This window comes from Microcaecilia unicolor, chromosome 5, assembly GCF_901765095.1.
Source record: "Microcaecilia unicolor chromosome 5, aMicUni1.1, whole genome shotgun sequence".
Taxonomy (NCBI): Eukaryota; Metazoa; Chordata; class Amphibia; order Gymnophiona; family Siphonopidae; genus Microcaecilia; species Microcaecilia unicolor.
In genome coordinates this window covers 295,488,552-295,507,154 of record NC_044035.1, presented here as the reverse complement: position 1 = coordinate 295,507,154, position 18,603 = coordinate 295,488,552, and the positions used below count along the sequence as shown (strand labels likewise).

Sequence of the window (18,603 nt, the reverse complement as noted above, 5' to 3'; positions counted from 1 at the left end):
CCAGGTTTTCAGAGCTATTTAAACATTTTTAAAAGACAGTTCGTAATGCAAGGAGAGAGGGAGGGAATCCCAAAAGAAGATGGCTTCAAAAAAGAAAGCATGATTGCGGGTGAATTCTACCTGGGCGGCTTAGGGATTTGGGACAACCAGGCGGTGGTCATTAATGGAGTGAAGGAGATGAATAGAGTAAGGAATGGCCAATTGGAAAGACCAACTCTGTGGGACTTGAAGTCGAGAGTGAGCAGCTTAAATATATGTGTTGCTCGATGGGAAGCCAGTGGAATTTTTGAAATAAAGGGGGGATGTGGTCAGACTTCTGTGCATGACAGATGAGTTTAATGGCTGTATTCTGTATTGACTGGAGTTTGTTTTTTTTCATATTTGACCGGGAAGAACCTAAGTATATTATATTACAATAGTCCAGTCTCATGTTAGTAGTGACAGAACAAGAGAGTAAAATTGTGCTTGATTGAAATATTTTGGACAAATCGCAGTTGACTGAGGACAAGAAAACTAGTCTTACATAAACTGGAATTTTGTGGTGAAAAAGTGAGATGTGAATCTAAGATAATGCCTAGACAATGAAATAAGTCAACCGGGTGCATAGGAAGGCCAAAAAGATTAAGGGTAGTAACCAGGACAGACAGCCCACCAGTAAACCAGCAGGCCACTATCTTCTGTTTGTATAGGACTAATTTATGGTCACTGAGCCAGTTTGAGACAAGCAATTGGCAATCCTGAAGTGGAGTGATGACAGGGTTAATTGGATTAGTAGGAAAAAGGAGCAATATATCATCAGCATAAAAGTGTGATGAAACTACAGTGGATTGGATAAGAGAAGCCAGAGAACTATGGAATAAGTTGAAGAAGGGAAAGAACTGACCCCTTGCGGACTCCCAGGTCAGAGGACGGGGAGAAGTACTAGATGATGCAAATGCAACCTTGCAAGAGCGGTCAGAAAGAAAAGAAGAGAACCATGACAAACAGAACCAGAGATACCCAAAGATGATAGGTGTGATAACAACAAGCTATGATTTACCAGGTTAAAGGCTGTGGAAAGATCAAGTGACACTGCAAGAACAACCATGTGTTTATCTAGATGAGAATAGATTTCATTTAATACAGCAGTTAGGACTGTTTTAGTACTAAGTGGGTGAAATATACAGATAGGTACATATTTTATAAATCAAAAGGGCAGACGATCTGCAAACTCCAAGGTGGAAAAATGACAAAGCAGATCGATATAAGACAAACAATAGTTTATTATTGTAAATCGAATGTACAGATCAGCTGATCTGTACATTAGATTTACAATAATAAACTATTTTTTGTCTTATATCAATCTGCTTTGTCATTTTTCCTTATTTTATAAATTAATTGCATTCTATGCTACTCTGACTACACTGTGAGCAAACTATGCTGTGCACCACACGTGCAAGCAGATTTCATAAAAGTATGCACCTTCTTGTCATAGATACCCACAAGTGAACTATTGAACTACAGACAGTAGAAATATACTTAGATGATGGCAGGAGAAAAAGACCTCAGATGTCACAAAGGATTCTTACCGTCTCTGCACAGTCAGTGACACTTTTCTTTAGGCTTGGATCCCTGACATTGATTGTGCAGTATTTGCAAGTCAACATTGTTGCTGAGGGTATCTTTTAATTGTGAAGCACAATTATATTTGAAGAGTGTAATGCACAATTATATTTGAAGAATGCACAGCTTATAGCGAAACAGAAATATTATTGGACATATGTAAAAAAACATGATAAGATTTTTCAAAGACTGGTAAGGAGTTTTTTGACCAATGATTACTGCAGTCGCTTAAAGGCTAAATACTGCAGTCTGCCATTGGCAGAGATGGTAAGAATCCTTTGTGATGTGGGTATCATGGTGATATGGGGAGGGATGCTATATATAGCAACTAAAAAATCAGTGCAGAAAATATTTCCACCTAAATATATTTTATTTGATATATAGATTTGATATATAGAATACGCTTAGGCAGAAATCATAGCATCTAAATCTGTACGCCTCCATTTACACTAATGAAAACATGGCGTAAATCCCAGCATGTAGATTTAGGCGCAGAGGGCGATATTCTATAACAGTGCGTGTAAATTTTGGAATGCCCACAAAACGTCCATTTCCTCACCCATAACCATGCTCGTTTTGCCTGTGTGTGTTAGAAGTTAGGTGCACTGCCTTACAAAATACACTTAACGAGTTGTGCATGTAAATTCTAATTATTGTTAATTAGTGCTCATTGCTTAAGTGCTTTTATCAACTCTAATTAGCTTGTTAAGCTAATTAAGTTACGTGCGTTGTTATAGAATATGCTTAGATTTCAGAATCTGGGGAACAGTATAGCCAATTTTTTGAGTGCAAGATTGTTTTGGCCACCTTGTCATAGTGCATATATTTACATGTGTACCATAGGGTAACTTTTATGAAGGATCTTTTAAGCACGTAAAATATAATTTAAACACACAAAAATCCTTTATAAAAATATCCCCAAAGAGGGCAATTCCACAAAGGGCACTAAAAATTAGGTGCCCAAAATCTGTGTGCTATTTGTGTTTGATAATGGCATATAGGCACCCAGATTCTGTTATAAAATAAAGCCTAAGTTAGCATTTTTTTTTTTTGTTACATTTGTACCCCGTGCTTTCCCACTCATGGCAGGCTCAATGCGGCTTACATATTGTATACAGGTACTTATTTGTACCTGGGGCAATGGAGGGTTAAGTGACTTGCCCAGAGTCACAAGGAGCTGCCTGTGCCTGAAGTGGGAATTGAACTCAGTTCCTCAGTTCCCCAGGACCAAAGTCCACCACCCTAACCACTAGGCCACTAACACTAAGGCAATTGTAAATTTTGGCACCTAAGTGTATGCCTCACCCACATACATGCCCCCTTTGCAGTTGGGCAGTAAGGAACTTAAGCGCTCATTTACAGAATAGATCCTAAGTGCAGTTAGCGCCTAACTGCCATTTACCCCTGTTTGGACAGCTAACTTTCATTTGAGCACCTAAAGTTAGGTGCTTAATTAAAGCCTAACTTGTGACTCACTATATAGAATTAGGGGGTTAATGTATAATCAAACAATTTGCTTACATTTTGTTCTTGAAAAATGAAATTCATACTGAAAAACTCAGAAAATAATTTTTTAAATGGAGAAAAAAGTATAGTTGATGTATTTTATATAACAAAATGTAATACCCCCCTCAGTCAAGCTTTGTTGGTCCCTGAATGCTTGGTGGCTGGGGCTTCCACCTGAAGAAGAGTGTTAGCAGATAGGATTGTCCTTCCTTCCCCAAGCAAACAAAAAAGAGTGTATGTGAGTTAAACAAGGCTAGCTGGCAGTATTTACAAATTTTATTAATGTAATCAATTATACATTCATAGCAAGTACCAGCTATTCCCTCAAACAGTTGAGGTTTTAAACTCCTTGAAGCATAACCATCCAGAGAATATCAAGAATCTATTACACCAGTATTTCTCAACCTTTTTTTTTTTTTTTTAAATTCTGTGGCACACTTTTGAGTTTGTTCGATCCCTACAGCACACCAAACCAAATTTTGCATGACCCCCATTCCCTCCCACTGGCAGAAGAGCAGCAAAATTAATACCTATGTGCCTCCGTCTGCTGGCTCCAGTCTGATGCCCAAATATAGGCCATAGATAACTCAAAGTTATAGGACCTCTTGCTTTGGCATCAGATTGAAGCCAAGAGAGGAAGCATGCACCCAGAATGTGCTGCTTTTCTCCTGCTAGTGAGCAGGGAGGAGAGAGGATAAGATTACCAGTTCTCATAAGTACATCCTATATAATAATTCTCACCTCCAACATTCTGAGGCTGCCTGGAACCGTGGCTCATGTTGGAGTAGATAATAGTGATGTCACACAACCCACATCAGATTGGCCAGTAGAAGGGAGAGGGGCGGAGCCACGATACAGGGAGCAGCGAATCAGCACAACACGGGGAATGCACAGCAGCAGGAACAGAAGCCTCTCTCACATAGTCACTCTCTCAAACATACACACTCAGAGGAAAACCTTGCTAGCGCCCGTTTCCTTTCAAACAGAAACGGGCCTTTTTTACTAGTAAGTACATAAGCAATGCCACACTTGGAAAAGACCAAGGGTCCATCGAGCCCAGCATCCTGTCCACGACAGCGGCCAATCCAGGTTTCAGCGGCCAATCCAAGTTTCAGAGGGTGAATCTGAAACTTATTCCTAGTAATGGAGTGAACAGTTCGTTTTTGGGGTGAGAGGAATGGAAGAAGTCCAGTGGCTGTCTTTGTACAATTTTCTATAATGTACTCTTAAGCTATCCTTAGTTAAAACCACATTCTCTAAGTTTGTTACCACAAAATTGTTTGAGCCAAGAAAAAAAACTCAGAGCTGGTTAAACATACATTAGGAAAAAAAATGTATTTAGGAGATTTGATAGACCACCATGATGATGTATAAAAACAAAACAAATGTCCTGTCAAGATTGCATGTAGCACTGAAAAACCAGAGTAAATGCAACCAAAAATACCCTTAAACAAACATTTAACAGAAAAAACATAAAAGGAAAATGCTGGCCATTGCTGACTCGTAGCCCCATTAAAAAAAAAAAAAAAAAAGTGAAGCTGCAAATAATTTAAATATGCCTGGGTAAAAAGCCAGGATTTCACACCTTTCTTAAATTATTTTGTAAGAAGTCTCAGGATGTAAATTAATAGATGGAAAATTCCAATGAGAAGGGGGCCATAGAACAAAAGGCCAAGTTGTGGAAACAATCCAAACACTTTAGGTAAAGGGGGAAATTGTATGATATTTTAATTGAGAAGACCTATAGACTCGATGTGGACTATAAGGAATAAGAAATAAGGAGAGAGAGAGAGGCAAACTAGGGTAAAAGGCTGCACAAAGCAACATTAAAATTTTGGGGCCAATATTCAGACCACAGGAAGGAGCCAGGCTAATTCTCGAAGTCAGCGACCGTCATTGAAGATCTGGTCTATTTTTAGCCAGTTTAAAGTTAACCGGCTAAGTCTATATTCAGAGATATCCGGTTATCTTTAAACTGGCTAAAGATATACCAGCAATTTAAGCAGTCCGATTTGGCCACTTAGAATAGCTGGCTATTTGCTGAATATTTGGGGATAGCTGGTCAAATCAAGCTAACCAGGAATATTTAGCGGCGGATAACTGGCTATCATGTCTCTCTCCAGTAGCCTTTATTTTTGCAACCTACCCTGGTCTTTTCATACCTTCTGCAAAACACATGGTGTAGAACATCAACCTTTTCCTCTCCAAGATCCAAATAGCCCAAGTGTGCAAAGCTGGCATCAGGGGCATGGGAAGGAGACAGAATTCATCAATTTCTCTCTTCCCCCCTCCCCTTCCCCCCAAACATCCTCTCACTCCCCAATAATCACTCATAGAAGTAACAGATGTTTCTGCTCTAGGCTTCCTCTCCTTGGAGGGAAGGAGAATTGGGGCTATAGCTGGCACAGCAGGGCAAAGAAAAGCTCTGTGCTTTAATCTTTACCTTCTTTCCTTTCTGCCTCATCTCTGACTGCAGCATTTTGACTGTAGGAAAAAAGAGAGAGGGTCTTATGCAGATTAGAGTAGGTGCTCTTCTTTGCAGTGTCTGCTTCAGTCATATCCATTCTCTTCTTTCCTTCTGTGACAGAAGGGAGGGGTAGATTCGAGAGTAGAGATGTTCTTTGCTCTGTCTATTCCAATCTCAGCTCCTCCTCTCCTATTCCCTCACTGCTTCTTGGAAGGGCTGCAGTGGGAAGCAGAGGGCTATTCTCTGAGGCACTGTGCAATAAAGATGGGGCAAAAGCCTCATGAGGCCATGTGTGGCCATGCCCCTGGTTGTCACCACCAGGGCAAACCAGAGACTTTCACAAGGTGCACCAGTGTGCCCTGGCCTACACATTCCTTCATAATATCAGATAATTTAGATAGTTTTAAGACATAAGCATTGCCATACAGCCTCAGACCGAAGGTCCATCAAGCCCAGTGACGTACCTGTCAAGATCCCAAAAAGAATAAAAACAGATTTTATGCTGCTTATCCCAGAAATAAGCAGTGGATTTGCCCAAGGCCATCTTAATAATGGCTTATGGACTTTTCTCGTAGGAACTTGTCCACACCTTTTTTAAACCCTGCTAAACTAACTGCTTTTACCACATTGTTTGGCAATGAATTCTAGAGTTAAGTGAAGAAATATTTTCACAAATTTGTTTTAAATTTACACCTTAGTAACTTCATTGTGTGGTCCCAGTCCTTATATTTTTGGAAAGTGTAAATGAGCGATTCACATCTACCCGTTCCACTCCACTCAGTATTTTATAGACCTTTATCATATCTCTCCTCAGCTGTCTTCTTCAAGCTGAATAACCCTAGTCTTTTTAGTCTTTCCTTATAGGAACGTTGTCCTGTCCCTTTTATCATTGCCCTTCTTGGTACCTTTTCTAATTCCGCTATCTTTATTGAGATGCGGTGACCAAAACTGCACACAATATTTGAGGTGCAGTCGCACCATGGACAGATACAAAGGCATTATAATAATCTTGGTTTTGTTCTACAATCTTTTCTTAATAATTCCTAACATTCTATTTGCTTTCTTAGCCACTGCTGCACACTGAGCAGAGGGGTTTGAGGTACTAATCCCAATATAACATTACTAGTTAGTAGAAAATCTTTCTCCCCCATGTTCCGTTACTAGTTATCCTACCCAATCTTCTTCCCATTGTACCTCGTCTCATCCATAGGCAGGAGTGCAACTTGACTCGTGGCTGGCGTAGCCTGGCCTACCCTCCACTGTTTTGCCTTCCGCTCCTGGAACTCTACCTTTCTAGGCTGTGGCTCTAATTCACAGCTGCTGGATCTCATTTGCCTGAAAGAGTCACCACTCAACTGCTGGACCTCCCTCCACTCTCTGCTCTGAGTGCTGCTCTCCTGTGAATCCCTTCTGCCCAGTTGTTGGTAGGCCGTTTCTCCTTGGGAAGGGTTTCTGACACAAGATGCTGCATCTTCTTGACTAATGACTCAGTAGCTGTAGCTCGTAGTGATTTCAGCTAACTGAGCTCATAACCTACAGTTCAGCTATTCCACTAGTAAAGACACCACCCCCTCTCAGCCAAAAAGCCACACATCAGGAAGGATGTTTGGGAAATAAAATGTGCACGGCTTCCCCTGCCAAAATCCTGGATTTGGGGTGACCTCCTACCCTTTCAGTTTGGGTTGAGAGTCTGCCTTCCCGGTGAATACATTCCTGCAACCTTCTCATTCAATATATTTCACACAATATTAACAACTATTCAAGTACCAAATTCCTTTATCAAGTGTTACAATAAGCAAATGAATTACAATTCTATTAAACTACTAATACATGCCCATCCACTCACACTACTACATACAAATCACATTCACCTCTCTCACACTCTCACATATCATGTACAAATTACAAACTTAATCTTCTCATAAATATAGCATAATATGCAGCATGGGGCCAGTTTGGTGTAAGTAGCATTTAACTCAAAATGCAACAGTTCATCTTTTACTGTTGCATTTTGAGTTAACCGCCTGCCCACGTTCTTAATTAGAAAAATTGTTTTCATCAGGTGTAAAATCTTCCCAAAAAACAGCGCAATGACTTGATCACCGTAAGAGTTGCAAATCAGAGTGCTCCAAACCGTTGTATGCAAGCAACATCTCATTCGATATGGAATCAGTGGCATCCATATAGTCACATTCCAAATATGCCTGTAAAATCCTTTAACAGCGGTACTTCATCCAGTATATTGGACCAGTTCTCTGAAAGATGATAGTGTTGAGTAATGACCCTACATGAATTGTGTTCGCTCGTATGTTGCTTACATACAAAGGTTTGGAATACTCTGATTTGCAACTCTTGTGGTGATCAAGTCATCGTGCTGTTTTTTTTTTTTTTTTTTGATGAAAACAATTTTCTAATTAAGAACATGGGCAGGTAAGGTGGTTATTTTCAATATAAAGTGGAATACCTAATTAGTTATTGGTAGAAATAATGCAGAAGATTTAATTGAATGAGTAACACTGGAAATTAAATTGTGGGTTGCTGGGAAAGAAAAGCAACATCTTGTTTTGAGAAGAGTGGAGGTAGTTAAACCAGGATCACCAGACTTCATTTTCTCTGTCCACGTGAAGTCTGCATTGTGGATAAGTGTCTGTGTCTGAGTTGAGTTCTTAAGCTCACCCCCCATCCCAATTTTCAGCAAGCGGCAGACAGCATGGTTAAAGCCCACCGCCAGCGCTGAACCTGGATATTCAATGCCAGGCCAGCTGATAACTAGTTAAGCTGATATTCAGCACTAACCGGCCATCGGCTAGTGCATAAAGATAGGACAGCTATTTATGCAGTCCTATTTAAGTGCTAACCTTGTCTGGTTAGCGCTGAATATCAAGTTTTAAGCGTGACCCGCCATCGGAATGCCCTTGAGATAGCTGGCTCGTGATTATCTCCTACTGAATATTCGCTAATAGCTGATTATGTGTGATTTAATCAGTCGATAATGGCAACTGCCTGGTTAAATCACACATAGCCTAAGTCTTTTACTCTTTGTCTCAGTTATTATGGACACTTTAACATTCGTATATTTTTTTTATTTTGCATCTCATGTATGTAATTTCTTGTTTACTGATTGTTGGTGGTATTAGAAAGAAACAAAAATAAATGAATTAATAGTTTGTAATTGTTCTTACAGTGTGCTACAACACTGATCTACTTATCTGTAAGAGACGTCTTCCTGCTTATTAACTACTACAGCTTCAGTTATTGGTTCTTTGTGGGACTTTCAATTGCTGGACAGATATACCTCCGTTGGAAAGAGCCAAATAGGCCTAGGCCTGTTAAGGTAGGAACTTGTGAGCAAGCTCACCTACTGAAAACATGAATGCTTGTGTGTAGTGTTTTGTTTTGCTTTTGTGGGGGCAAGTGTTCTGCAGTACAGAATGGTTTATTTATAAATGTTTGTTATTGATGACTGAAGAGAAGTAACATTCTCCGAGGACAAGCAGGCTGCTTGTTCTCACTGATGGGTGACGTCCACGGCAGCCCCTCCAATCGGAAACTTCACTAGCAAAGTCCTTTGCTAGCCCTCGCGCGCCCGCGCGCACCGCGCATGCGCGGCCGTCTTCCCGCCCGAAACCGGCTCGAGCCGGCCAGTCTTCTTTTGTCCGCACTCGGTACGGTCGTGTTTTCGCCGTGTCGAGCCCCGGAAAGTCGACCTCGCGCGTCCAATTTGTTTGAACGTGTTTTTTTCCTTCGGGAAAGCTTTGTCCTTGTCGGGAAGTGCTCCGGAAACCCCCCGCCGGGTTTCGTGTAAATCCTCCCCGTACTTCCAGCTTTTTTGCCCCGGTAAGTTTTCTTTCGTCGTCGGGGTAGGCCTTTTTTCGGCCTCGGTCGAGATTTTTTCTCCCTCTAAATTTGGTGCTTCGAATTTCGCCATTTCGGCTTTTGATTTCGCCGGCGTGATTTTTCCGCCCATGACATCGAAGCCTTCCAGCGGCTTCAAGAAGTGCACCCAGTGCGCCCGGGTTATCTCGCTCACTGATCGACACTCGTCGTGTCTTCAGTGTCTGGGGGCCGAGCACCGCCCTCAGAACTGCAGTCTGTGTTCCCTGCTTCAAAGGCGGACTCAGGTAGCGAGACTAGCCCAGTGGAACGTGTTGTTCTCGGGCTCTTCGTCGGCATCGGCACCGGGATCTTCGAGTGCATCGACGTCGTCAGCGTCCAGACCATCTTCCTCGGCCGCCCCTGCATCGAGTGCATCGAGGCATCGGGCCTCTGCATCGGCGCCGAGACATCGGATAGCTGCATCGACGTCGGTGGTACCAGGACCTCGTCTGCTGATGTCGTCGGACGGTGGTGCATCGGGTGGAGTGCAGGTGAGGGCTGTCCATTCCCCTGCTGGTGGCGGTGAGCCCTCGGGTGGGTCTCCGCCTACCCTGAGGGCTCCTGCGGTACAGCCCCCCCGAGATCGACCTTCTTCAGTCTCGGCCCCGAGGAAGCGACGGGTGGATTCGACGTCCTCCTCGTCGGTGCCGGGGAGCTCCGGTGACATGCTTCGGAAGAAATCGAAGAAGCATCGACACCGGTCTCCTCCCCGTGTCGGCACCGAGAGCTCTGGGTCGCCGAGGGATTCGGCACCCAGCAGGCATCGGCACCGAGAGGACCGCTCACCCTCTGTTCAGGAGGTGTCGATGCGCTCCGCTCTGGACAGCCCGGAACAGCCTCCACGCCCGGAACAGGTACTGACGTCGACGCCTGCATCGACCTCTCAGCCTTTCTCTGCAGCCGCTCTAAACGAGAGCCTCCGGGCCGTTCTCCCAGAGATTCTGGGAGAGCTGTTGCGCCCTACCCCTCCGGTACCGGCGGTGCTTGCGCCACCGGTACCGTCGAGCGTGGCGCCGGCTGGCCCATCGCCCAGGTTGAGGTCCCCGACGTCGGTACCGCGTGCGGTACCGACCGCGGCCACCTCCCAGGAAGGCTCCCCGACTACGTCGGCGGAGGGAGCTTCGCCGATGCGGGCGAGGGAGTCTACCTCTCGACGCCCCCATCGTGGACAGGGTTCCACGGAGTCGAGCAGGGCGAGGTTGCAGACACAGGTCCGTGAACTTGTGTCTGACACCGAGGGTGAGGCCTCGTGGGAGGAAGAGGAAGATCCCAGATATTTCTCTGACGAGGAGTCTGGGGGTCTTCCGTCTGATCCCACTCCCTCTCCTGAGAGACAGCTTTCTCCTCCCGAGAGTCTGTCTTTTGCCTCCTTTGTCCGGGAGATGTCTACGGCCATCCCCTTCCCGGTGGTTGTGGAGGACGAGCCCAGGGCTGAAATGTTTGAGCTCCTGGACTATCCTTCTCCACCTAAGGAAGCGTCCACTGTTCCCTTGCACCATGTCCTGAAGAAGACATTGCTTGCGAACTGGACCAAACCATTAACTAATCCCCACATTCCCAAGAAGATCGAGTCCCAGTACCGGATCCATGGGGACCCAGAGCTGATGCGCACTCAGTTGCCTCATGACTCTGGAGTTGTGGATTTGGCCCTAAAGAAGGCTAAGAGTTCTAGGGAACATGCTTCGGCGCCCCCGGGCAAGGACGCTAGAACCTTAGACTCCTTTGGGAGGAAGGCCTACCATTCCTCTATGCTCGTGTCCAAGATCCAGTCTTACCAGCTCTACACGAGCATACACATGCGGAATAATGTGCGGCAGTTGGCGGGCTTGGTTGATGCTCTTCCCCCTGAGCAAGCCAAGCCTTTTCAGGAGGTGGTCAGGCAGCTGAAGGCGTGCAGAAAATTCCTGGCCAGAGGAGTTTATGACACTTTTGATGTTGCGTCCAGGGCCGCTGCTCAAGGTGTGGTGATGCGCAGGCTCTCATGGCTGCGTGCCGCCGACCTGGAGAATAGAGTCCAGCAGCGGATTACGGACTTGCCTTGCCGTGCGGATAACATTTTTGGCGAAAAAGTCGAGCAGGTGGTAGAGTCTCTCCACCAGCGGGACACCGCATTCGACAAGTTCGCCCGCCGGCAGCCTTCAGCTTCTACCTCTACAGGTAGACGATTTTTCGGGGGAAGGAAGACTGTTCCCTATACTTCTGGCAAGCGTAGGTACAATCCTCCTTCCCGACAGCCTGCGGCCCAGGCTAAGCCCCAGCGCGCTCGCTCTCGTCAGCAGCGTGCGAATCAGCAAGGCCCCGCGGCTCCCCAGCAAAAGCAAGGGGCGAGCTTTTGACTGGCTCCAGCAGAGCATAGCCGACATCCAAGTGTCAGTGCCGGGCGACCTGCCTGTCGGAGGGAGGTTGAAAGCTTTTCACCAAAGGTGGCCTCTTATAACCTCCGATCAGTGGGTTCTCCAAATAGTCCGGCAAGGATACACCCTCAATTTGGCCTCTCAACCTCCAAATTGTCCACCGGGAGCTCAGTCCTACAGCTTCCAGCACAAGCAGGTACTTGCAGAGGAACTCTCCGCCCTTCTCAGCGCCAATGCGGTCGAGCCCGTGCCATCCGGGCAAGAAGGGCTGGGGTTCTATTCCAGGTACTTCCTTGTGGAAAAGAAAACAGGGGGGATGCGTCCCATCCTAGACCTAAGGGCCCTGAACAAATATCTCGTAAAAGAAAAGTTCAGGATGCTTTCCCTGGGCACCCTTCTCCCCATGATTCAGCAAAACGATTGGCTATGCTCTCTGGACTTGAAGGATGCCTACACACACATCCCGATACTGCCAGCTCACAGACAGTATCTGCGATTTCAGCTGGGCGCACGCCACTTCCAGTACTGTGTGCTACCCTTTGGGCTCGCCTCTGCGCCCAGGGTGTTCACAAAGTGCCTAGCTGTGGTAGCAGCGGCGCTTCGCAGGCTGGGGGTGCACGTGTTCCCATATCTCGACGATTGGCTGGTGAAGAACACATCCGAGGCAGGAGCCCTGCAGTCCATGCAGATGACTATTCGCCTCCTGGAGCTACTGGGGTTTGTGATAAATTACCCAAAGTCCCATCTTCTCCCAGTGCAGAAACTCGAATTCATCGGAGCCCTGCTGGATTCTCGGACGGCTCGCGCCTATCTCCCAGAGGCGAGGGCCAACAACTTGTTGTCCCTCGTCTCGCGGGTGCGAGCGTCCCAGCAGATCACAGCTCGGCAGATGTTGAGATTGCTGGGCCACATGGCCTCCACAGTTCATGTGACTCCCATGGCCCGCCTTCACATGAGATCTGCTCAATGGACCCTAGCCTCCCAGTGGTATCAGGCCGCCGGGGGTCTAGAGGACGTGATCCACCTGTCCACGAGTTTTCTCGAAACCCTGTATTGGTGGACGATTTGCTCCAATTTGACTCTGGGACGTCCCTTCCAAATTCCTCAGCCTCAAAAGTGCTGACCACGGATGCGTCTCTCCTGGGATGGGGAGCTCATGTCGATGGGCTTCACACCCAAGGAAGGTGGTCCCTCCAAGAAAGCGATCTACAGATCAATCTTCTGGAGTTGCGAGCGATCTGGAACGCTCTGAAGGCTTTCAGAGATCGGCTGTCCCACCAAATTATCCAAATTCAGACAGACAATCAGGTTGCCATGTACTATGTCAACAAGCAGGGGGGCACCGGATCTCGCCCCCTGTGTCAGGAAGCCGTCAGCATGTGGCTCTGGGCTCGCCGTCAAGGCATGGTGCTCCAAGCCACATATCTGGCAGGCGTAAACAACAGTCTGGCCGACAGGTTGAGCAGGATTATGCAACCTCACGAGTGGTCGCTCAATTCCCGTGTGGTGCGACAGATCTTCCGGGCGTGGGGCACCCCCCTGGTAGATCTCTTCGCATCTCAAGTGAACCACAAGGTCCCTCAGTTCTGTTCCAGGCTTCAGGCCCACGGCAGACTGGCGTCGGATGCCTTCCTCCTGGATTGGGGGGAAGGTCTGCTGTATGCTTATCCTCCCATTCCTCTGGTGGGGAAGACTTTGTTGAAACTCAAGCAAGACCGAGGCACCATGATTCTGATTGCTCCCTTTTGGCCGCGTCAGATCTGGTTCCCTCTTCTTCTGGAGTTATCCTCCGAAGAACCGTGGAGATTGGAGTGTTTTCCGACCCTCATCACGCAGGACGAAGGGGCTCTGCTGCATCCCAACCTCCAGTCCCTGGCTCTCACGGCCTGGATGTTGAGGGCGTAGACTTTGCCTCTTTGGGTCTGCCAGAGGGTGTCTCCCGCATCTTGCTTGCTTCCAGGAAAGACTCCACTAAGAGAAGTTACTTCTTTCATTGGAGGAGGTTTGCCGTCTGGTGTGACAGCAAGGCCCTAGATCCTCGCTCTTGTCCTACACAGACCCTGCTTGAATACCTTCTCCACTTGTCTGAGTCTGGTCTGAAGACCAACTCCGTAAGGGTTCACCTTAGTGCAATCAGTGCATACCATTACCAAGTGGAAGGTAAGCCGATCTCAGGACAGCCTTTAGTTGTTCGCTTCATGAGAGGTTTGCTTTTGTCAAAGCCCCCTGTCAAGCCTCCTACAGTGTCATGGGATCTCAATGTCGTTCTCACCCAGCTGATGAAACCTCCTTTCGAGCCACTGAATTCCTGCCATCCGAAGTACTTGACCTGGAAGGTCATTTTCTTGGTGGCAGTTACCTCGGCTCGTAGAGTCAGTGAGCTTCAGGCCCTGGTAGCCCAGGCCCCTTACACCAAATTTCATCACAACAGAGTAGTCCTCCGCACTCACCCTAAGTTTCTGCCAAAGGTTGTGTCGGAGTTCCATCTGAACCAGTCAATTGTCTTGCCAACTTTCTTTCCCCGTCCTCATTCCTGCCCTGCTGAACGTCAGCTGCACACATTGGACTGCAAGAGAGCATTGGCCTTCTATCTGGAGCGGACACAGCCCCACAGACAGTCCGCCCAATTGTTTGTTTCTTTTGATCCCAACAAGAGGGGAGTGGCTGTAGGGAAACGCACCATATCCAATTGGCTAGCAGATTGCATTTCCTTCACTTACGCCCAGGCTGGGCTGGCTCTTGAGGGTCATGTCACGGCTCATAATGTTAGAGCCATGGCAGCGTCGGTAGCCCACTTGAAGTCAGCCACCATGGAGGAAATTTGCAAAGCTGCGACGTGGTCATCTGTCCACACATTCACATCTCATTACTGCCTGCAGCAGGATACCCGACGTGACAGTCGGTTCGGGCAGTCAGTTCTTCAGAACCTGTTTGGGCTTTAGGATCCAACTCCACCCCCGAGGGCCCTGTTTGTTCTGTTCCAGGCTACACTCTCAGTTAGTTGGTAAATTTTTTAGGTCAATCTCAGTTATGTCCTCGCCGTTGCGAGGCCCAATTGACCAATGTTGTTGTTTTGAGTGAGCCTGGGGGCTAGGGATACCCCATCAGTGAGAACAAGCAGCCTGCTTGTCCTCGGAGAAAGCGAATGCTACATACCTGTAGAAGGTATTCTCCGAGGACAGCAGGCTGATTGTTCTCACAAACCCGCCCGCCTCCCCTTTGGAGTTGTGTCTTCCCTTGAAGTGTATTGTCTTGCTACATACTGGACTGGCCGGCTCGAGCCGGTTTCGGGCGGGAAGACGGCCGCGCATGCGCGGTGCGCGCGGGCGCGCGAGGGCTAGCAAAGGACTTTGCTAGTGAAGTTTCCGATTGGAGGGGCTGCCGTGGACGTCACCCATCAGTGAGAACAATCAGCCTGCTGTCCTCGGAGAATACCTTCTACAGGTATGTAGCATTCGCTTTATCAACAATACATTACATAAATGCAGACTCACCAAAAGCTTCCAAAGAGGCCAGGATCTGCTGAATATTTTAACTGCATGTCTATCCAGTACAAATCCCACCTGAGGAGAAGTGATGATGGATGGTAACACTCTAGCTAATCTATTAGCTAATATTGAGGCCAACACAAAAGTGAGATAGGTCTATATGAACCTGGTAAAGTGGGATCCCTACCAGGTTTAGGGAGCACTGTGATATGAGCCAATGTCAAAGATTGAGCAAGTCGTTTGGACGCAATAAACTCATTGAACATTGCCATAAGAGGTTGGGCAATATCTGCTACTAAACGTTTATAAAATTCTGCTCTATATCCATCTGGCCCAGGTGCCTTAAACCGAGAGCTACGCTTTATGGCCCACACCACCTCATCTTTCTCAATAGGTTGATTTAGAGAGTCTGTTTGGGCCTGTGTGAGGATTGGTAAATCCAGACTTGACGAATAAGTTTCTGGGTCTAAACCCCCAGCTTGTTCTCCACAGTATAAAGCTTTATAAAACCCTAAGAAAGTATCAGTAATACCTGGAGTATCATGAATCACACAACCACCCTCCCCCTTCAAAGCCAAAATAGTAGATGAAGCTGCTGGTGGGCGCGCCAAGTGTGCCAATAATCTCCTACTCTTATCTCCATGTTTATACAAATGATGTTGATAGTATACCACAGATTTTTTTAGGCCTATGATGTAAAAGTTCATTAAGTGCTGCTTGAGTAGCCAGCAATTGTTTATGGTAATCCGGGGCTCGAGAACATCTCGCCAATCTACGGAGACCCACTAATTTCCTCTCTAGTTGGAGAGTGGCTCCATCTTGGGCCCTCCTCCTGGCGGCACAATATGCTATAATATCACCTCTTAGGACTGCCTTAGCCGTATCCCAGAACAAGATGGCATCTGTTTGGTGTATACCATTCAAGGATTTATACTCCCCCCACTTATTCCTAATATAATCTAAAAAATGGTGATCAGTAAACAAATCGAGAGGAAATGCTCCTCGCTAGCCCGAAATTGTATCCACACCAATGCATGATCTGACACTTCTATTGGTCCTATCTCTGCCTCAAGAATTCAGAAAAAAAAGACCTATCCACTAGTAGATAATCTATTCTGGAGTGTGTCATATATGCTCTAGAGAGGTGAGTATAGTCTCGTTCAGTGGGGTGCAACAAACACCAAACGTCCAATAAATCCAAAGCATCACACAATAATGATATACCCTTGGTCTTATCTGCTATATGATGGCGTGGGTTATGTGATCTATCCCACTCCGGATCTGCTACAAAATTGAAATCACCCCCCACAATTTTAGGATCAGGTGGAAAACGATGGAGCTGGGACATCAGTTGCACATAAAAGGATTTTTTATAATTATTGGGAGCATAAACATTACATAATATCAAGTGCTTACGATCAATGAGCACATGAGCTATTATAAACCGGCCCTCTGGATCCGAGAATACCCTCTGTGTTTCAACATGCAATGATTTATGAAAAAGAATAACTACTCCAGCTTTCTCCGAGGACAAGCAGGCTGCTTGTTCTCACGACTGGGTGACGTCCGCGGCAGCCCCCACCAACCGGAAAAAAGCTTCGCGGGACGGTCGGCACGCAGGGCACGCCCACCGCGCATGCGCGGCCATCTTCCCGCCCGTGCGCGACCGCTCCCGCCAGTTCCTTTTTTTCCGCGTCTGGAGAGAGTCGTGCCCCGCCGTTCTCTCTGATTCAGCCGCCGGATTTTCGATCGCGTTTACGCCGATCGTGCTTTTTCTTTGTTTATTTAGGTTTAGTTACCGTCCGGTTTCTTTTTGAAAAAAAAAAAAAAAAAGAAACCCTGCGCGTGTGGAGCACGCGCTCCCTTTTTCCCTCGCTTCCAGCGGGGACGCTGCATTGCGGCCTAGTGGCCGCACGGTCGTTTTCCTTTTCGTGGTGTGATTTCAGCCACCATTGACGACTTTGACTTCGCCGACGCGATTTTTCCGTCGATGTCCTCGAAGGTCCCGAGTGGATTTAAAAAGTGTGGTCGCTGCGGCCGGCCGATCTCGCAGACCGACACCCACGCTTGGTGCCTCCAGTGCCTCGGGCCGGAGCACAATATCAAGTCGTGTTCTCTGTGTCTCGGTCTCCGGAAACGGACTCAGGTTGCGAGGCAAGTTCTGCGGGACCGTCTTTTTGGAACTTGCGCCGGCCCCTCGACGTCGACCTCGAAGGCATCGGTATCGACGCCCGGCCCTTCGGTACCGGTATCGATGCCCGAGACATCGGCACCGATGGCAGCGACCCCAGGAGAACAGGTCCCGTCGGCCCGCCGGTCCTCCGGTGAGAGTGGGGGTGAGAGGCCGCGTGGGCAGTCGGCCCCGGTCACTCCCTCAGCTCGTGGGCCACGGGACCGAACCCTGTCTGACCCGGTACCTCGAGACCGAGGGGGATCGACCTCCTCCTCCTCCATGCCTTCCGGCGCCGGTGACGGGCATCGTAAGAAAGATAAGAAGCGTCGTCACCGGTCGCCCTCGGTGCATCCGGATATCGGAGAGGAGGCGACGCCGAAGCGTCATCGTCGAGAGGAGAGGTCTCCGTCGGTTGTGGAGGTACCGACGCGTCGGGGTTCCGGCACCTCGGTGCCGTCTCCTGGCCCCCAGCAGCTTCTGGCGCCGACACCCCTACCGGCCCCACCGCCTTTCCCGGCAGCGGGCCTGGACGAGTGCCTCAGAGCCATCCTTCCGGGGATCCTGGAAGGGCTGATGCGCCAGGCTGTGCCGGCGCCGGGGGTGCTTGCGCCCTCGGTGCCGATGACTGTGGCGCCGGCGAGCTCTAGCCCGGCGCCGGGGCCGTCGACACCGCCGCCGCTTGCGGTGCCGGTCTCGACCGCCACGCAGGTGGAGTCCCCGTCGACGTCGATGGAGGGAGCTCCGTCCCCGCCGGCGCGGGAGTCCACCGCTCGACGACACCGAGACCTTGGTGCCTCGACGTCGAGCCGGGCCCGGTTCAGGACTCAGCTACATGAGCTTATGTCCGACACCGAGGATGAGGACTCGTGGGGGGAAGAGGAGGACCCTAGATATTTCTCCTCAGAGGAGTCTACGGGCCTTCCCTCGGACCCCACGCCTTCACCGGAGAGGAAACTCTCACCTCCCGAGAGTCTCTCCTTTGCCTCCTTTGTGCGGGATATGTCTATTAGCATTCCCTTCCCCGTGGTCTCTGTGGAAGAGCTATCCATCACCACCTAGAGAGTCCTCCACGGTGCCGCTGCACAATGTCCTTAAGGAGACGCTGCTTCGGAACTGGGTGCGACCATTAACTAACCC

At 48.0% G+C, this 18,603-nt stretch overlaps 1 protein-coding gene across 1 annotated transcript in view; it reads left to right on the top strand.

Moving 5' to 3' along the window:
• Positions 1 to 18,603, top strand: part of SLC7A6 (solute carrier family 7 member 6) — a 96,496-nt gene that overhangs the window by 63,002 nt on the left and 14,891 nt on the right. The window contains exon 8 of the mRNA XM_030204297.1: positions 8,760 to 8,909. Coding sequence (XP_030060157.1) covers positions 8,760 to 8,909 — 150 coding nt within the window. The remainder of the gene's footprint in view (positions 1 to 8,759; positions 8,910 to 18,603) is intronic.